The sequence below is a fragment of the Misgurnus anguillicaudatus genome, chromosome 14 (genome assembly GCF_027580225.2).
Source record: "Misgurnus anguillicaudatus chromosome 14, ASM2758022v2, whole genome shotgun sequence".
Taxonomy (NCBI): domain Eukaryota; kingdom Metazoa; phylum Chordata; class Actinopteri; order Cypriniformes; family Cobitidae; genus Misgurnus; species Misgurnus anguillicaudatus.
The window spans coordinates 30,757,795-30,775,105 of NC_073350.2; the positions used below are offsets into that span (position 1 = coordinate 30,757,795).

The window sequence follows — 17,311 nt, forward strand, 5'->3', positions numbered from 1 at the left end:
CACCCCACTCAGCTCTGAAAACAAAGAAGACACCTCTACCTGTGGGTCATTAACATATAAAAAGCCCTTCACACCTCACACCCACCTCTCCTCACAGGATTCTTGGAAACTTCCACCAGTCCCTATATACATCCACAAACGTAAAGTTTCTGGATGTTTCACAAGTTTACTTTGGTGTATTACCTTTCCAAGCACTCTGCCTCAAAAATCTGGCAAACCTAAAGTTTAGCAGGGATTTCCCATCCCGTATTTGTCCGTATACAGCTCTTTTCATGCAGTGCCATATTTCATAGTTCCAAAAAAGGGTGGTGGGTTACGACCGATCTTGGATTTGCGCGTTCTGGACTCTCCAAAAACGATCCTTCAGAATGTTAACCCCAAAACTGATATTTCAGTCAATACGGCCCCAAGATTGGTTTGCAGCCATAGACCTGAAGATGCGTACTTTCATGTGTCCATTCTCCCTCACCACAGAAGGGAGAAGGGGCGGGCATACCAATACAAAGTTCTACCATTCAGGCTGTCTCTCTCTCCCCATGTATTCACGAAAGTAGTAGAAGCGGCGTTAAAACCCCTGAGAGAGAGTGGTGTTCGCATATTGGCTTACCTCGACGATTGGCTTATAATAGCGCATTCTCGGCGGATGCTTTGCGAACACAGAGACTTGACGCTTCGGTATCTCGCCCGTTTGGGTCTTCGGGTCAACTGGGAAAAGAGCAAACTCGGCTTCACGATCGAGTCCCGAAGAGAGTGTGGCGCACTGGCATTCACGTGTAACCATTACACCTGCGTGTCGTCTAACATTCACCCCGTGGTCAGACCCTGGGTTTCTAGAGCAGGTGTTCCCATGAAACAGGTCTCTTGGCATGCTGTTGTACACACAGATGCATTCGACATGGGGTGGGGAGCCACGTACGACGGCGAGTTGTGGGCTGTATATCTGGGACTTGTATGCTTCGCTACGGAGCTACAAGGGAAGGATGTATTATTTTGCACCGACAATACTGCGACCGTTCCATATATCAACTGTCAAGGCGGTTTGCGCTCTCATCACCTGTCGCATCTCGCCCATCATCTCCTCCTTTGGAGTCAGAAGCATCTGAGGTCCCTTCATGCCATTCACATTCCGGGTTCGCTCAATACAGCGGCAGATGCGCTTTCCCGAGCTGCGCGCCCTGACGAATGGCGACTCCATCCCCAGATGGTTCAGCTAATTTGGAAGAAGTTCGGTCGTGTGCAGATAGATCTGTTTGCGTCACCGGACGATACCCATTGTCGCCTATTCACTAACCGAGGGCAGCCTCGGCGTGGATGCGTTGGCACACAGCTGGCCGCGGGGGATGCACAAATACGCATTCCTTCCAGTGAACTTAATCGCACAGACTCTGTGCAGGTCAGGCAGGACGAGGAGAGCCTTCTACTTGTCTTACAGGACGACCAGGAATTGGTTTCCAAACTCATGCTCTTCGCGACAGCCCCTCACTGCAGATTCCCCTGAGGAAGAACCTTCTTTCTCAAGCAGGGGGCACATTATGGCACCCGCGCCCCGACCTGTGGGATCTCCATGTATGGTCGTTGAGCGTGCACAAGGTTTAGGTGATTTATCGCAAGCGGTATATAACACCATCGCCGCAGCGCGAGCGCCGTCTACTAGACACGCGTACGTGCTTAAATGGAACCTTTTCGTCGATTGGTGCTCTTCGCAACGCGAGGACCCCCGAGAATGCCCCATTAATATTGTGCTTACATACCTTCAACACCGGTTAGATGGTAGGCTGTCACCCTCCACCATTAAAGTTGACGTCGCCGCTATATCTGCAAATCACTCTTTAATAAACGGCAGATCGGTTGACCAGCACGATTTAATTATTCGATTTCTAAGAGGCGCACGAAGGCTGCATCCTTCGCGCCCTCCCTCAATTCCTCCTTGGGACCTGTCCATGGTGCTGAAAGCCCTGCAGGGACCCCCGTTTGAGCCTTTGCAGTCTGTGAGTTTGAAGTTTTTGTCAATGAAAACTCTGACCCTGCTCGCATTGGCCTCCCTTAAGAGGGTAGGTGACTTTTATGCATTCTCCATCGACGATTCGTGCCTTCAGTTTGGTCCTGCTTTCTCGAGCGTAACACTCAGACCCAGACCAGGCTACGTGCCCAAAGTTCCTACCACTCCCTTCAGAGATCAGGTGGTGAGCTTGCAAGCGCCGCCCCTGGAGGAGGCAGACCCAACCATGGCTTTTTTATGTGCCGTACGCGCACTGCGCCTCTACGTGGATCGCACACAAAGCCTCAGGACCTCAGACCAGCTCTTTATTTGTTACGGTGGTCAGCAGAGAGGGAGGCTGTCACTAAGCAGAGAATGTCTCATTGGATTGTAGACACTATTGCCCTTGCTTATAATCTGCAGGGCACCCAATGTCCATTTAAATTGAGAGCTCACTTTACTAGAAATGTTGCCTCATCTTGGGCACTCGCTCGTGGTTCCTCGCTAACAGACATCGGCAGAGCTGCTGGTTGGGCGACACCGAACACGTTCATTAGGTTTTACAGTGTATGTGTCGGCTTGCAGCCTCCGACTGACGCTACACAATAACTGTCGGCATGGAAGGCCATCCAGTCAAAATGCGTAATGGTTTGATTGACTTTCCTCCTCTGCCCTGGCAGCCTGATGTTGCGGAGCATCCGCTGCCAGCCTTTCACTAGCTGCATCCTCGCGAACCTATGTGTTTGGCTCGGGCATCCACATTGCGTCCCACCGGGTTCCTTTGTGAGTATTTTTCTGTGGGGTTAATCCCCTCAGCAGAGCACTGCTTTGCTTACACAGCCACGGCTGTCTTTTTACCTCAACTACGGTTGACTTTCGCCCACCATCAGCCCTTAACGGGGCGGTGGCTTCCGCAGCATTCCTATCCCGCTCAAATAGGGCGCTTCCCAGTCGCTGGCACTACTGTGGGGTTAAAGGAACATCTAGTGCCCAGCCTTCTGCCTTAAAACCTAATTCTCCTTCTTCTTAAGTGGAACCGGAGGGCTTTACGCAGACACTGGAAGAGGTAAGCCCTCAGTGGCGTTTTGGTAGGGATTCCCAATTCATCGGTAGTAACCGACTGAAAGGGAACGTCTCGGTTACGTATGTAACCCACGTTCCCTGAAGGAAGGGAATGGAGACGTCACGTCCCGTCGCCACAGGGCTGCTCCCTGCTGTTTACGGCCAGTCGCACTTTCCGGCTTTCTCAGCGAAAAGAAGCTAATTTCCATATTTGCATCTGTGACTTATATACGCACCTAGCGGGGCGGTGCCGGCATTATGCAAATACCTCAATGCCAAGTTCATTGGCGTTTTAGTAGTTACTCGAATTAGATTGGTCTCTCTAAGCGAGTTCCCAATTCGTCGGTCACGACGTGACGTCTTTGTTCCGTTCCTTCAGGGAACGTGGGTTACATACGTAACCAAGACGTTTCTTTTACTACATAGCGTTGCTGGGCTGGCTTCTCCGCTCTCTCTGCGTGTTTGAACACTGTTCCCATAGCGTCAGCGGACGCGATGTCGAGAGACCGCTCTCGAAAGGGAACGTCTATACTATCCTAACCTCGGTTCCCTGAGAGACGGGAACAAGACATTGCGTTACGCGGCGAGTTAGCGGCTAGCCATCTGTGTTTTCATTCAGTCGAGAATACTATCGTTCGTCGCTCTAACACCGCTTTTTATACGCTTCTAGCGGTCACGCGGTCAGCAACGATGGCCAGTGCCCTGCAATTAGATTTCAGTGTCTGGTGAAGTGGGAGGAGTTAACCCATAGCGTCAGCGGACGCAATGTCTTGTTCCCGTCTCTCAGGGAACCGAGGTTACGATAGTAACCGAGATGTTTCTCTTAATTGATGAGATAACTCGTCAATGGTGAGGAAAGACTTAATGTCCTTCCTCTTAACACTATCAGACAGTTATGAATATCCACACAGTGGTCCGTGTTAGCCGGTAATCTAATACAGTAATGTACCTATAGTCACGTAAATTTGTCTTTTCCGTGACACTGACATGTTTTTCCATCTTTTTGTGTGAACATGTAATGGATTTCTGTTTATGTGTCATTGTCACATATTTGTTACTCAGCTGTTTTGTCCTATTTTCAAACCATTGACGCTTCGGTGTAGGGTTAGATTTGGTGTTTGCGTTAGGATGTCACTTTAAGTATTGGTTTATACCTTTTTTATGATTTATTTTTTATGATTTTTAAACCATTGTCACCTTGCATTAGGGTTAAAGTTGGATTTGGGAAAGGATGTCATTTTATGTAAATCTAACCCTACACTGTCAAAAATAAGGGGTCAAAGCTATTACTGGGGCAGTACCCTGTAAAAAAGGTCTTAATATGTACCATTTAGGTGCAAATATTTATCTTTAAATTACCAATATGTACCGTTAAATTACTAATATGCACTCTTTGGGTACAAAGGTGTACCTTTTTGAAAGGGTACTGTCCCAGTGACAACTTTTGTACCTTTATTTCTGAGAGTGTAAATCGAAGTGACAATGGTAAGAAAATAGAACAAAACAGTTGAGTAACAAATTCGTGCCAAAAGCCACGTAAACAGAAATGACATGTTCACGCAAAAAGGCAGAAAAACGTGTCAGTTTCACAGAAGACTCAAAAATGTATGTGACAATAGGTACTGTACGTAATTTCATGATACTGGGTTGGAGAATTTAATGCAGCGCATTTTCCCAGTTAAATGGACGGATTTAGTGTAAAGAGGCACAAATAATAATATAAAACTGTTTATTGTATTATTAAAACATTATTATAACAGGAATTTCCTTCTCTTACAGGTGAAACCAACACAGAAAGGATTATGTCTAATGTGAGAAAGGCCATTGGGTTAAAGTTTCCCCTCTATTGTCTTGGTTTCGGATATGATGTGAATTTTGATTTCCTAACAAAAATGTCACTGGAAAATAATGGAGTTGCTCGCAGAATATATGAGGATTCTGATGTCAATCTACAGCTGCAGGTTCAAAACAGTGAATCATTTGTAAACTCACCAACAATGCTGAATTATGCCATGTATTGAAGCGTATTTAACTTTTTATTTGTTTGGTAGGGCTTTTATGATGAAGTTGCCGTCCCGCTCTTAACTAATATTCAACTTAACTACATAGGAGTCTCATTTCTTACCCAGACCAATTCTGCCCTGTACTTCAACGGCTCTGAAATTGTGGTATCTGGTAAAATTACCGCCAACAATGTGGAGAGCATCAGCACTGAAGTCATTGCAATATCAGTAAGATCCCGGGCCTATTTTACATTGATATTTCTGGATTAAAGCAGTACATAAAGTTTCCCCTATATAACAGTATTCATGAAGACAATGTTAACTATTGTGGTGCAGAAAGGCAGTAAGGTGGCGTACCAAATCACTGTAACAACAAAAGATGTAATTGATGTCCCATCTGAAAATAACGATTTTGTGGAAAGACTGTGGGCCTACCTTACAGTGAAACAACTTCTGGACAAACAGTAAGTTTATAATTTACAGATGTAATGTAATTTTTTTAACTGGACAATGTGACAATAGTCTGTCTTATAATGCAACCCAATCTAATACAGTAACTTAAACCAACAGATAGGGTAGAGAGGGGTAAAAACTAACGCTTTTTGGCTTTGGCTCTATCATTTAAAAAATATTTAAGTTAGATTAATAATTTTTGTACACAATCAAAACACACATCTCTGTTACAAATAAACACTTAAATTTTGTTTGTGGGAGCTTGTCACAAAAAGTCTCAGAGTCAAATGCAAGTTCACAAATTTATTGAGAAGAGAGAAAGAGGGTGAGACAGAGCAAAAGTCACAGTTCAAAGGAGAGCCACACGCAACGACCACAGTCGAACCCACTCTGGATGGAGACCGGGGAGTTCACTTCACTCATCAGAGGGTATGATACACACGCGACTGAAGGTGAGAGTGAACCGAAACCTGGAGACTGATAATCCACTCTGGTCATGGACCGGGGAGAAATTCACACACGGTAGATGACAGACAGTATGAAACACACACAACTGAAGAAAGCCGCTGGAACCCGGAAGAGACTGGTTTACCGCCTAAAGACAAAGCGAACCAGCTGTACTGGGAAAACAGGCAGAGTTCATTCGAGGTCAAGTTCACGTACATCCACAGGCGTGTGAACTCCAGACATAGACAAGCTTCCGGATGCCGGCGACCGAACCTGAGATCAGAGAAGAGAGAGAGAAATGCAGAACATCCGACAGGACAAGGCAAGGGAGCAGGACTGTGACCAACCAAAACAATGAGCGTTCGACGAGAGACACGACAGTGTGCTGTTTAAAGGAAAACACTAATGAGACACCACAGGTAAACAATTACTGAAACGAACGGGCGAGGGGCTAGTGCCCACATGAGGAGCCGTCACCAACAGATAAATAAACAAACACACACACAACCGATAACCCAGGAGTCATGACAGTAGCCTCCCCCCAAGACCGCCACCAGACGGGCTAGGAGACTCACCCTGTTGCCGACGGAGGTCCTCGATCAGACCAGGATCCAGTATATCCCGGGCCGGAACCCAACTCCTCTCATCTGGACCGTAACCTTCCCAATCCACTAAATACTGAAAACCTCTGTCCCTGCGACGAGAGTCAAGTAATCTCCTGACTGAATAGGCAGGAGCACCATCCACTAGATGAGGGACGGGGGTTAGGGGCAGAGACAGAGGGGTTGTTATGGGCAAAAATCACAGGTTTAACCTTGGATACGTGAAAAACAGAGAGTAACCCGACCAAGAGTAAGAGGTAACTTAAGCTTTACCGTTACCGGATTAATGACCTTAGATATACTGTATGTAAATACACACAGACAATGACGCCCCCCGCTGCACGCTAGAATCTCCGGAAAAACAAGTCGATTTCAACCGCAAAATGTACGCTTTTAAATGTACAAAAACTGCTATCTCAAACATGAAGAGACTTCTTCGTGATCTCAACTAACAGATTCTGCAATAAAACGAAAATCACAAATTTTGAAAAAAAAACTTTGTTTCTCATTTTCTCGAAACTTGTGCTGCCGACTTGTGTCACTGGTTTCCGTGACCGGTCACAAATACGTGCGCTCCCTGCAATAACTCGAACGCTGATGACATTAATGGCAAGGGGTATTTATTCTTAACAGTAATGTCATTCAGCCCTCTATGTAAGGAACGACAGAGTCAGGATCCCAATGCAAAGGTACTTTTATTTGACAACAAATAGAAGAAAAAGGGGGGCTGCCGTTGAACAAAAGAGATAGAGTAAAACCCGGCTCTGGACAGCGGCACAGGAATTCCCGGCTCAGGACACGGGCACGGGTAGAACTGGAATAGACCCAATATGGGACGAGGCACGTAGACTAATCCCGCTGCAACGCGGGAGACTGGAGGATGGGGGGGCGAACTCTCAACCCAGGGCACTGCGGAGATGTCAATAGCACGGACAAGCCACCGCAGAAGGGCACAGATGGTGGAAATACAGCGGTGCTGGTCTATGACTCCAGATGGGAATCCAGCAGATGTGATGGCAGTCTATGGGTACAAATAGAGAGTACAGTTAGAGACGGAACCCAAGAAACGGGCCTCCCAATAGGGCACAACACCCCGCAGCTGCTCGCTGTGCAGACCGAAGACAGATGGGAAAAGTCTATTAGCGTATCTGAGAGAGGTTCAGCGTCCTTTATAGTCCACAGGCAAATAGCAAATCCACAGCGAAGAGATGGAAATCCACAATGGAGGGAACAGCAGCTGAATGTCTGTAAAACAGCAAAGAGCAGATAGCACAGACTGAATATCAAAGTCACAAGGCAAGACAAGACACGATAAGGCGACATACATCAAATGATGGACTCGCAAATACTGTGGGGAAAAGGAGAGAATTCATACTAATGCCGATTGGGGAATAAACAAGCTTCAGGTGAGGATGACGCAGTGAGGAAATCATGGAGGGCAGGAACACCTGTGTGAGGCGCGCACATGAATCTGTCAAACAAACACAAAACAACAACGGAAAACAGAGCACACAGCAAACCGGTAAGACCAAGATCATGACATTCTATAATCAATGCATGTAAGAAGAGACCAGTCTTTCTTTTTAACAAAGAAAAATCCAGCGCCGGCTGGAGACGAGGAGCGGCGAATGAGACCGGCATTTAAAGCTTCATTGATGTACTTATCCATAGCCTCTCTCTCAGGTTTAGATTTAGAAGGGTCGAAAAAATGCGACCCTTAGGCGGAGAAGTGTTAGGAAGGAGCTTGATCTCACAATCATACGGCCGGTGAGGAGGTAGGGATGTGGCCCGAGCCTTACTGAACACCTGATGCAGATCAGAGTAATCCGCTGGGACCCCCGAGAGATCGGCAACCGGAACCTGAGAAACAGAACAAACGACAGGAGAAGGAGCAGGACCAAGACAAGAAACATGACAAGACTTCCACGATAACACAACATTGTTCTGCCAATCAACGTGAGGATTATGTTTGGACAACCAGTCATGCCCTAAAATGGTCAAATAAGCTCAACATTTCCTTCTTGAGAGCCTCAAACGAGGTCGTACATGGAGCCTTGGCCCCCCATGCAGCCATTCCCCACTCCCTAGCCCTCCCGATGAGTAACGTCAGGACATATGCCACTCTGGATGTAGAAGAAGTGAAGCGCCGGGGCTGGAGTGCAAAGACAAGGGAACATTGCTGCAGGAAAGCCCGGCAGGTGTTGGGATCGCCGTCAAAAGAGGGGGGTGTCGCCGTGTGTGGCCCCCGCTACTGTAACTAACCTCGCTGTGTAATAATGTTTTCAATCCCAGCTACTGTATCAGTTACTATTAGTTGTTGACATGTTTCAAAATGGTTCATGTTTTAGGTAACAAGACAGTGATTAAAATAATAGGTTGGATTTGGTTAGCCTGGCTCCGCCCTCCTACGTACTTTCGCTTAATTTTCATTTCGCTTCAGTACTGCGTCTGGGACTGCTCTGTAGAGTTTCATTTTCTCCTGCAAAAATCTGCAGGTCCAATCAGAGAACAGAGGGGGTGGCTAAGAACGATGACTTTGAGGTCGTGCGTCAGTTTGAGTTGTAAGTCAGTAATGGCAGCGGAGAAAGACGTGAGAAAAGCTATTCGGTCCGTTGTTGTAAACACTGCCGAATATACAAAAGTTAAAGCCGGAGCAAGAACAATGTTTGCTAAGTTTTGTTGGTCTGATCTTTCGGACTTCTTGTTTCCGGACGGTTTCGGCACATGATATATGTCACGACTACACGTTAGCGATTGGCTATGGCAGATTCTGAGAGACTCTGGGCAGATCCAATAGTTTTTAACTTCAACAGAGGACCCTCCTTAATGGCAAGGCAAGGCAAGGCAAGGCAAGTTTATTTGTATAGCACATTTCATACACAAAGGTCATTCAAAGTGCTTTACATAGAAATGAGAAAACAAAAATCAAAGATACATGAATTTAAAATATCAATTAAAATAAAAAATAAATGTGATTTAAATAAAAACTGTTTAAATGTGTGAAAAAGAATAAAACAGGAATAAAAGTATAAAACAATTAAAAATATGAATAAAAACAAGAGAAATAAAAATAATTAAAATAGTGCATATATAATATAGTGCAATCAGTTCGGACGCAGCATAGTGCTCATTCAGTAAATGCATAGCTAAACAGATGTGTTTTGAGTCTGGATTTGAATGTGGCTACTGTTGGAGCACATTTGATCTCTTCTGGAAGCTGGTTCCAGATGCGACTGGCATAATAGCTAAAAGCTGACTCTCCTTGCTTTGAGTAAACCCTTGGTATTTCCAGCTGATGTGATCCTAATGATCTGAGTGATCTGATAGGTTTGTATTCAATGAGCATATTAGCAATGTATTGAGGTCCTAGTCCACTGAGTGATTTATATACCATTAATAATACTTTAAAATCAATCCTAAATGTAACTGGTAGCCAGTGTAGCGATCTGAGGACTGGTGTGATGTGTTCATATTTTCTGGTTCTGCTCAGAATCCTGGCAGCAGCATTCTGAATGAGCTGGAGCTGTCTTATGGTCTTTTTGGGAAGGCCAGTGAGGAGGCCATTACAATAATCCACCCTGCTGGTGATGAAAGCATGCACAAGTTTCTCTAAGTCTTGTCTGGAAACAAAGCATCTAATTCTTGCAATATTTTTGAGATGATAGTATGCTGATTTAGTTATTGCTTTGACATGACTACTGAAACTGAGGTCAGACTCCAGAATCACACCAAGATTCCTGACTTGATTTTTAGTTGTTTGACCCCTAGCGTCAAGGTATGCATTCACCTTGAGAACTTCATCTTTGTTTCCAAACGCAATGACTTCAGTTTTCTCTTTGTTTAACTGAAGAAAGTTTTGGCACATCCAACTGTTAACTTCATCAATGCATTTGCACAGGGAGTCAATGGGGCTATAGTCATTAGGGGATAGAGCTAAGTATATCTGGGTGTCGTCTGCATAACTGTGATAGGCAATTTTGTTATCTCTCATTATTTGGCTTAGTGGGAGCATATACAGGTTGAACAGGAGTGGCGCAAGAATTGAGCCTTGCGGGACTCCGCATGTCATGGATGTCCACTCAGATTTATGGTCACCTGTACTTACATAATAACCTCTCCCTTCTAAGTATGACTTGAACCATTTCAGGACCATCCCAGAAAGCCCGACCCAGTTTTCCAGCCTGTCAAGAAGTATGTTGTGATCGACAGTGTCAAAAGCAGCACTGAGGTCGAGTAGCACCAGCACTGATAGTTTGCCTGTGTCTGTATTGAGGCGAATATCATTTATTATCTTTATGAGCGCTGTCTCTGTACTGTGGTGTGGTCTGAAACCAGATTGAAAAATGTCAAAGTAACCATTCGAAATTAAGAATTTGTTCAGCTGATTGAAAACAACTTTTTCAATAATCTTGCCTATGAAAGGAAGATTTGAGATAGGTCTGTAGTTGCTCAATACAGTGTTATCTAGGTTGCTCTTTTTCAGGAGGGGCTTAACAACTGCAGTTTTAAGGGACTTTGGAAAAGTGCCAGAGTTAAGTGATGAATTTACCACTTTTAGGAGATCTGCTTCTAAACAGTTAAAGACACTTTTGAAAAAAGATGTTGGGACTGTGTCAAGGGCGCAGGTTGATGTTTTAAGATGCTGTACTATTTCTTCCAAAATTTTACCATCAATACATCAATAATGGAAGTAACGCTTTGCAATGGAGCGTGGCCAGACTCTCTGTACAAATGAAATGAATGTACGAGAGTCTGGTTGGACCGTAGGATTTGCCTACTTACACACCCAACTCAGAAATCAAAAGAAAAAAACATTAGATGAAGAAATTTACCTTGCCTTCAAAACACTCCCTGTTCAATATCTTAAACAAAACATCAAAACTTTTCCCAAATTCAGAGGATATCATCTTCTGACAGCAAGAGAAAAAGACCAAAAGCACAGATTCATCAGCCCTGTATAAATATGTAAAGTAGCTGTGTTACAATTAACCCTGTATTAGTTTGTACACCGCTCACCCCTACACAATGTCCAAATATTAAGAAACTCTGCTAACATTAACTTTCATAGTTCTTTGTCAGACAAAGGGTAACTGTTATAAGCCTAGACTGTATGTCTGATTTCTCTCTTTTTTTTGTCTAAGTGTTCTTCTTGAAGGTCCAGTACAAGAGGCTGTAAAGAATGAAGCTATCAAACTTTCACTCAAATATCAGTTTGTTACACCTCTCACATCTATGGTTGTTACCAAGCCACAGGAAGGTGACGTGGAGGTTGCATACAAACCCAAAGAAGGAAAGGGATCACACAGGCCTCCAGTTTCTAGCTGTAAGAAGTTCAAATGTGTATATCTCAAATGTTTATTCTTTCCAAAAAAGTACATTACAGTAGTAACATAATTTTGCACAACAAAATACAAAGTAACAGCAACATAGCGAGTTTAAAATCAGTTGCTCTTGGGTGGTGACAAAATATATAGATCTTATAGCTCCTTTAAATCATTGTTTCCCAATGAGGGGGTTTGTGGCCCACAAGGGGCCTCAGCAGATTTCCAAGGGGGCCTCAAGATGACTTAAAGGGGACATATCATGAAAATCTGACTTTTTCCATGTTTAAGTGCTATATATGGGTCCTTAGTGCTTCTATCAACCTAAAACATGTGAAAGAGATTAACCCAGTAACTTCGTTTTGGTAAATTATTCTCTGCAAGCATGAAAATAGGTCATTGACATCTCCCCTTTTGATGTCAGAAGGGGATAATACCGCCCCTTTATCTGCACTATCCAATCACGGCACTGCCATTTAGTGCAGATATCTGGGCTGGGTTTCCCGATAACGTTGTCTCATAGCGCACTACAAAGACTCTTAAGTTAAACCTCAACTACAGGTATACCCTTTGTAGGCGTGTTTCCCGAACTGTACCTCAACTTGATTCTTAAGGTATACTTTCCTATGTATGACGTTACAAGGTGCTATCCATGGCTATGGTGCTGAATAGGTTGATATCGATTGCTCGACAATCAATTGATCACTTAATGTAATAGGTACTTTGCTGCGTTATGGAAGTGGTGTTCTTTATTAAAGAAACATTTCAGAAATAGTTCAAGTTACATTTTTTAGGAATATCTTGTAAAAATATTTTAAATTGCAACCAACTAAATCCAACCTTGTATATTGAGTTTATATTAAACCTGTGCAAAACCTGCAACCTCATGTCCATAAGAATCATGCATAAACTGCTCCAATGCATCCGCTATGCCTTCGTTTGAAAGGATAATTTATATTAGGGGTTCCCAATAAGTATCTTGCACAGGGGGATAAGGTGGGTCGTGCAAGTCACGTGGCTTGGCTGTACATTACACTTAAAGTATAAAAAACAAACTGTTGTTAATTAGTTAATGCGTTTATTGTGTTTGGACACTGGATGCGCAAGCATTTACAATGCAGATAAAGCTTAATGGATGCATTTCTGGAGCCTGTCTGTCTACCTCAAATATAACATAAAAAATATGTATTATATAATATATAAATATATCATGATTGCTTTAGATTTTAGCCTTGATTAGTTTTACAGTTTTTCTCGGTTGCTTACACACATTTCTTGAAACTATGCCTCATATTCTCAAAACAATAAACACAATATCATAACTAGGGATCGCCCGATATGGATTTTTCCGTTCCGATGCCGATACAGATTTTTGTTTCATCCATTTAGCCTTAGCCGATGACCGATACAGGCTGCCGATTTTCTTGAGCTGATATTTGGAGCCGGTACTGCTTTTGCTCACTCAGTTTACATCATAAAAATGACACGATGATGCCAAATGTTACAAGTCTCAATTTAAAAAAGTAACATTTATTGAACTTAAAAAAATAAATAAAAAATAAATATAGGGGTGGTTTCCCAGACAGGAATAATCTTAAACTAGGACTAGATCTTAGTTTAATTAGGAAATATAACTAGTTTTAAAAAACATGCCACTAAAAACATAACTTGTCCATTTTGAGGCAAAACACAGGGCACTGATGTATTTTAAGATATGTTAAATAGAGATGTTATTAGTTTGGACAGTTCTTACATTTATTTTAGTCTAGGACTAGTCTAATCCCTGTCCGGGAAACCGCCCCATAGAGATGAGACATAAAAACCCGCTTTGTCAAGCTATGATCAGCTGTTAGACCGGGCTTTCGATGTTGTCATTGAAAGGTTGGTTGTTTTTAGTCACATGACCTGCAATTGCTTGCGGCTTCCAGCACTCTGTCTGTAAATAATGCCAGAAAAAAATCGGCGAACACGGCAGCCACATATCGGCCTATGCGGATACACATAAAACTCGCAAATATTGGCCCGATATATCGGCCGGCTGATAAATTGGTCTATCTCTAATCATAACGCCTCACACAATTCTCCAAACATCCTATTTTCAGGTCAAATTGAAGCTCTAGACTCAAAACCATTATCTCTTACTGAAAAACAAACATTTTTCCTCAGACATCACACACAAGCTTTCAAAAACACAAACTCCAAAGGCAGGGCCGCATTAAGAGCTCACTGGGCCCCAGGGCTATTAGTTACTGCAGACCCCCCCCACCACTTTAGGTCACCAACTACACATTTTTCTAAAACACTGCTGAAGTTGTTTTACATAAATATAATCTAGAATCATTCAGAATCAAAGCTGTTAGTTTAACACCAACCTGTAAACATGGCTTGCTAATAGCAAATATAGTGGTGGGCGATGATCTAAATGTTATATCATTATACAAGTCATTTTATCTAACAATAATGATATACACTGTAAAAAATAATATGCCCCATCTACTCAATAAAATTGTGGCAACAGATTACAAGCAATATTATTAATTACATTCAACAAACTAAAATTTAGTTAGATTTACTCAATAAACTCCTTAATAGAAACCCAATATTTTCACGTTTTTAAAATTATTAAAAATTGGACAAAACAAGCATTAAAATAAGCTAAAACAAGCAAAAATCAAGATTTTTCTTCTTTTTTTGCCATTTTGGTAATGAATATGCATCTGTCTAGTCATTTAATTTAATTTTATGTGGGGAAAAAATTTAGTGAAAAGGTTGGGAACCACTGATTTAAATAGCTCCTTTATATCAAATTAAATATTTCACTTTATATGTCTTTGTTTTGTGTATAACAAAATATCAAACAATGTGGCATTTGCAAACAAATAATGATGTAGCTATTCTAAAGACTGACTTTATTTCTAATGCTTACAAAGATTTTTAGTAAATGTATCCACATAGTGTATGTATACGTGTGTGTAGGTATGTAGAATGTAGGCTATGTAAATAGAATCTACCGCATATGGTGACCATATTCCTAGTCTTTACACTGTACTGTCTAGGACGCAAGAAGCACGACGTGACAAATCCCTGAAGTATATTTCTCATTATATTTATGACCAAGCAGCATTCGCAATACGTCTAATCAGAGGCGCACCTTGTCAACAGGCAAGGCAGGCAACTGCTTGGAGCCCCGAGCCACTAGAGGGCCCCCGAGTTTGTTTCTCGGATGGCCAGCTACACCCGGTAGATGAAAATAGATACTCAACATGACTGCATATCAAAATTCTGATTGGATGGAATGTTGATTGACATTGGCTTAGCCCAGTCAAAATCCAACCCAGGTGGATAACTTGCCAGTTTTGAAAATGAACGTAGCGAATGGGTGACGTTGTATCGTTCAGTCCGTATGGATCACGACCCATGGTCCGGCTCGCATGTGATTCCATTTCCCAGATTAATACGCAAATTTAAATAGGAAAAGTTTAACATTTGCACGTGTTTCAAAGGCTTGCAAATGCTAACACTCAAGTGATTTAAAACAATTTAACCGCAAAAAGGCGCTAAAGTGAGCAGCCCTCTTACGCATATTTGGTTTAATGTGTCCGGTCCAGCTCCAGTCAGGCACGTGCCCAAGTGTAAATCTTTTGTTCCCCGGTGTAAATCTCAAGTTTAAATTTTAGCAGTTATAGTGCAATCCTTTACAAAGACGGATCTATATGCAATGTAGTTACCCAATTTACGTTTGTAAAAGCGACGAAGCAGTCGCAATGACGTGTGCACGCACGTATCCATGTCCGCGCGTCTTTGCGTTCATCTGCGCACAACTGCATTTAAAAGGTGACGCCACACGAGTGAGTAAGCTTATGAAAACATGACGAGACTAAAATACATTTCTAAATAATAATGCTAATCTTATATTGACTCGATCATTATTGGCTTCTGTAGGTGTACATCAGAAATGTTTTGTGCAAAGCAGGGAAAGGGAAGAAGAACGGAGAGATGATGAGTTTAAGGGAGGTAAGACAAACTACATCCTCACCCTGTCAGGTCTCAAACATTATCAAACAAATCTCAGGAAAACCTTTTGTCAAGTCTATAGAATTGCATTGATGCTGAGAAAATCAACAGATGTATGTGTTATACTGTTCTGTATTTGCAGATATGAAATTAATATTTAGTTTACTAATATTTAACTCTAGACACTAACGTACATAACAGTTAGCAGTAACTATGATTGAGATTATTTAGTATAGCCGTCATAAAATGACTGGTTTCTTAAAATATTGTAAAAATAAGTTATGAGTCATTGCTATCATTGTATAATGTAGAAAATATTTCTCTGCTGTCATTATTTCCAAACATGTTATGCCATTTATGCATCCAAACATGTTAATAATGTTAGGTATGATGAGGATTACACTTGTATATATGTATCTTTCGCAGTAACTGTTGCACTGTAGAATAATAAGTTAAGCAAAGGACATTGTATAGAAGTGTTGCACACAGGAAATTTTCTGCTTGGGGCCCCCATAGACCCTAGAATCGCCTCTGCGTCTAATAGGGAGGACAAATGGATTTGCAACAGTCACTTTATCATAGTGTAACGTTAGAGAGCTTCTCGCGTGTGGCACAGTAAGATGCGACAAACACTGTGCTGTTTTAAAAAAGAATTGAAAATAACAGTGAGGAATCGATTCTTGAAATTGATTCTTTCGATTCCAGAAACAGGAATCGGAATCGATTCCAAAAAATCTGGAATCCAACAATCCTACAAAAGAGTGCATATTAGTAACTAAAAGCTACATGTTGTACCAAATGTATGCATTATATATAAATTCTGTATTTACTCTTTAATGTTTTTTTTTACCAGATCCGACATTACCTCCTCGAACAGGCTATGGTAAGGCATAAAATAGTGATGAAAAGCTATGCACTCAGAATGTTGCAGGAAATTTTGTTATTTAATATTATCTAATGAAATGTGTCTAAATATCCTAACTTTGCCCCTTATTTGTATTCCTTGATTCATGATTCAGGTTTTACAGCCGATTCAGGTATGCCATATTTGTTGGTTTTGTGAACAGTTTATTTTTAAATGAAGGATAAATTAAATTGAATCCCCATTCATAAATAAAAAATATTTCTTACTGGTTGTTTAAATTACTTTATCAGAATGTTAAATAAGATGTTAAGAAGCAACACAAATCATGAACATTTTGAAAATGATCTATTGAAATTTCTCTTATGTGCCTAAATATCTAAAATGTGCCCTTTAATTTGTATTTCTTTCTTGATTCATAAATTAGGTCTTTCAGGTCGTAGAGGGCAGCGGGGTATGCCATATTTGTTTTTTTGCATGTGTGTTCCAAACACTGTCAGAAAAAAGGTTCAAAACTGTACATTTTCTGTCACTGGGGTGGTACCCTAAGCTTCCACATTTACAGATAT

General features: G+C 42.0%; 1 protein-coding gene across 1 annotated transcript in view; it reads left to right on the forward strand.

The window, feature by feature from the left end:
• The window catches only part of LOC141369533 (inter-alpha-trypsin inhibitor heavy chain H4-like), a 31,805-nt gene extending 19,851 nt beyond the window's left edge, over nt 1–11,954 (forward strand). The window contains exons 10-13 of the mRNA XM_073876433.1: nt 4,820–5,001; nt 5,092–5,271; nt 5,380–5,507; nt 11,687–11,954. Of these exons, the coding sequence (XP_073732534.1) occupies nt 4,820–5,001; nt 5,092–5,271; nt 5,380–5,507; nt 11,687–11,939 (743 nt within the window). The 3' untranslated portion in view covers nt 11,940–11,954. The remainder of the gene's footprint in view (nt 1–4,819; nt 5,002–5,091; nt 5,272–5,379; nt 5,508–11,686) is intronic.
• Nucleotides 11,955–17,311: the final 5,357 nt, after the last annotated feature.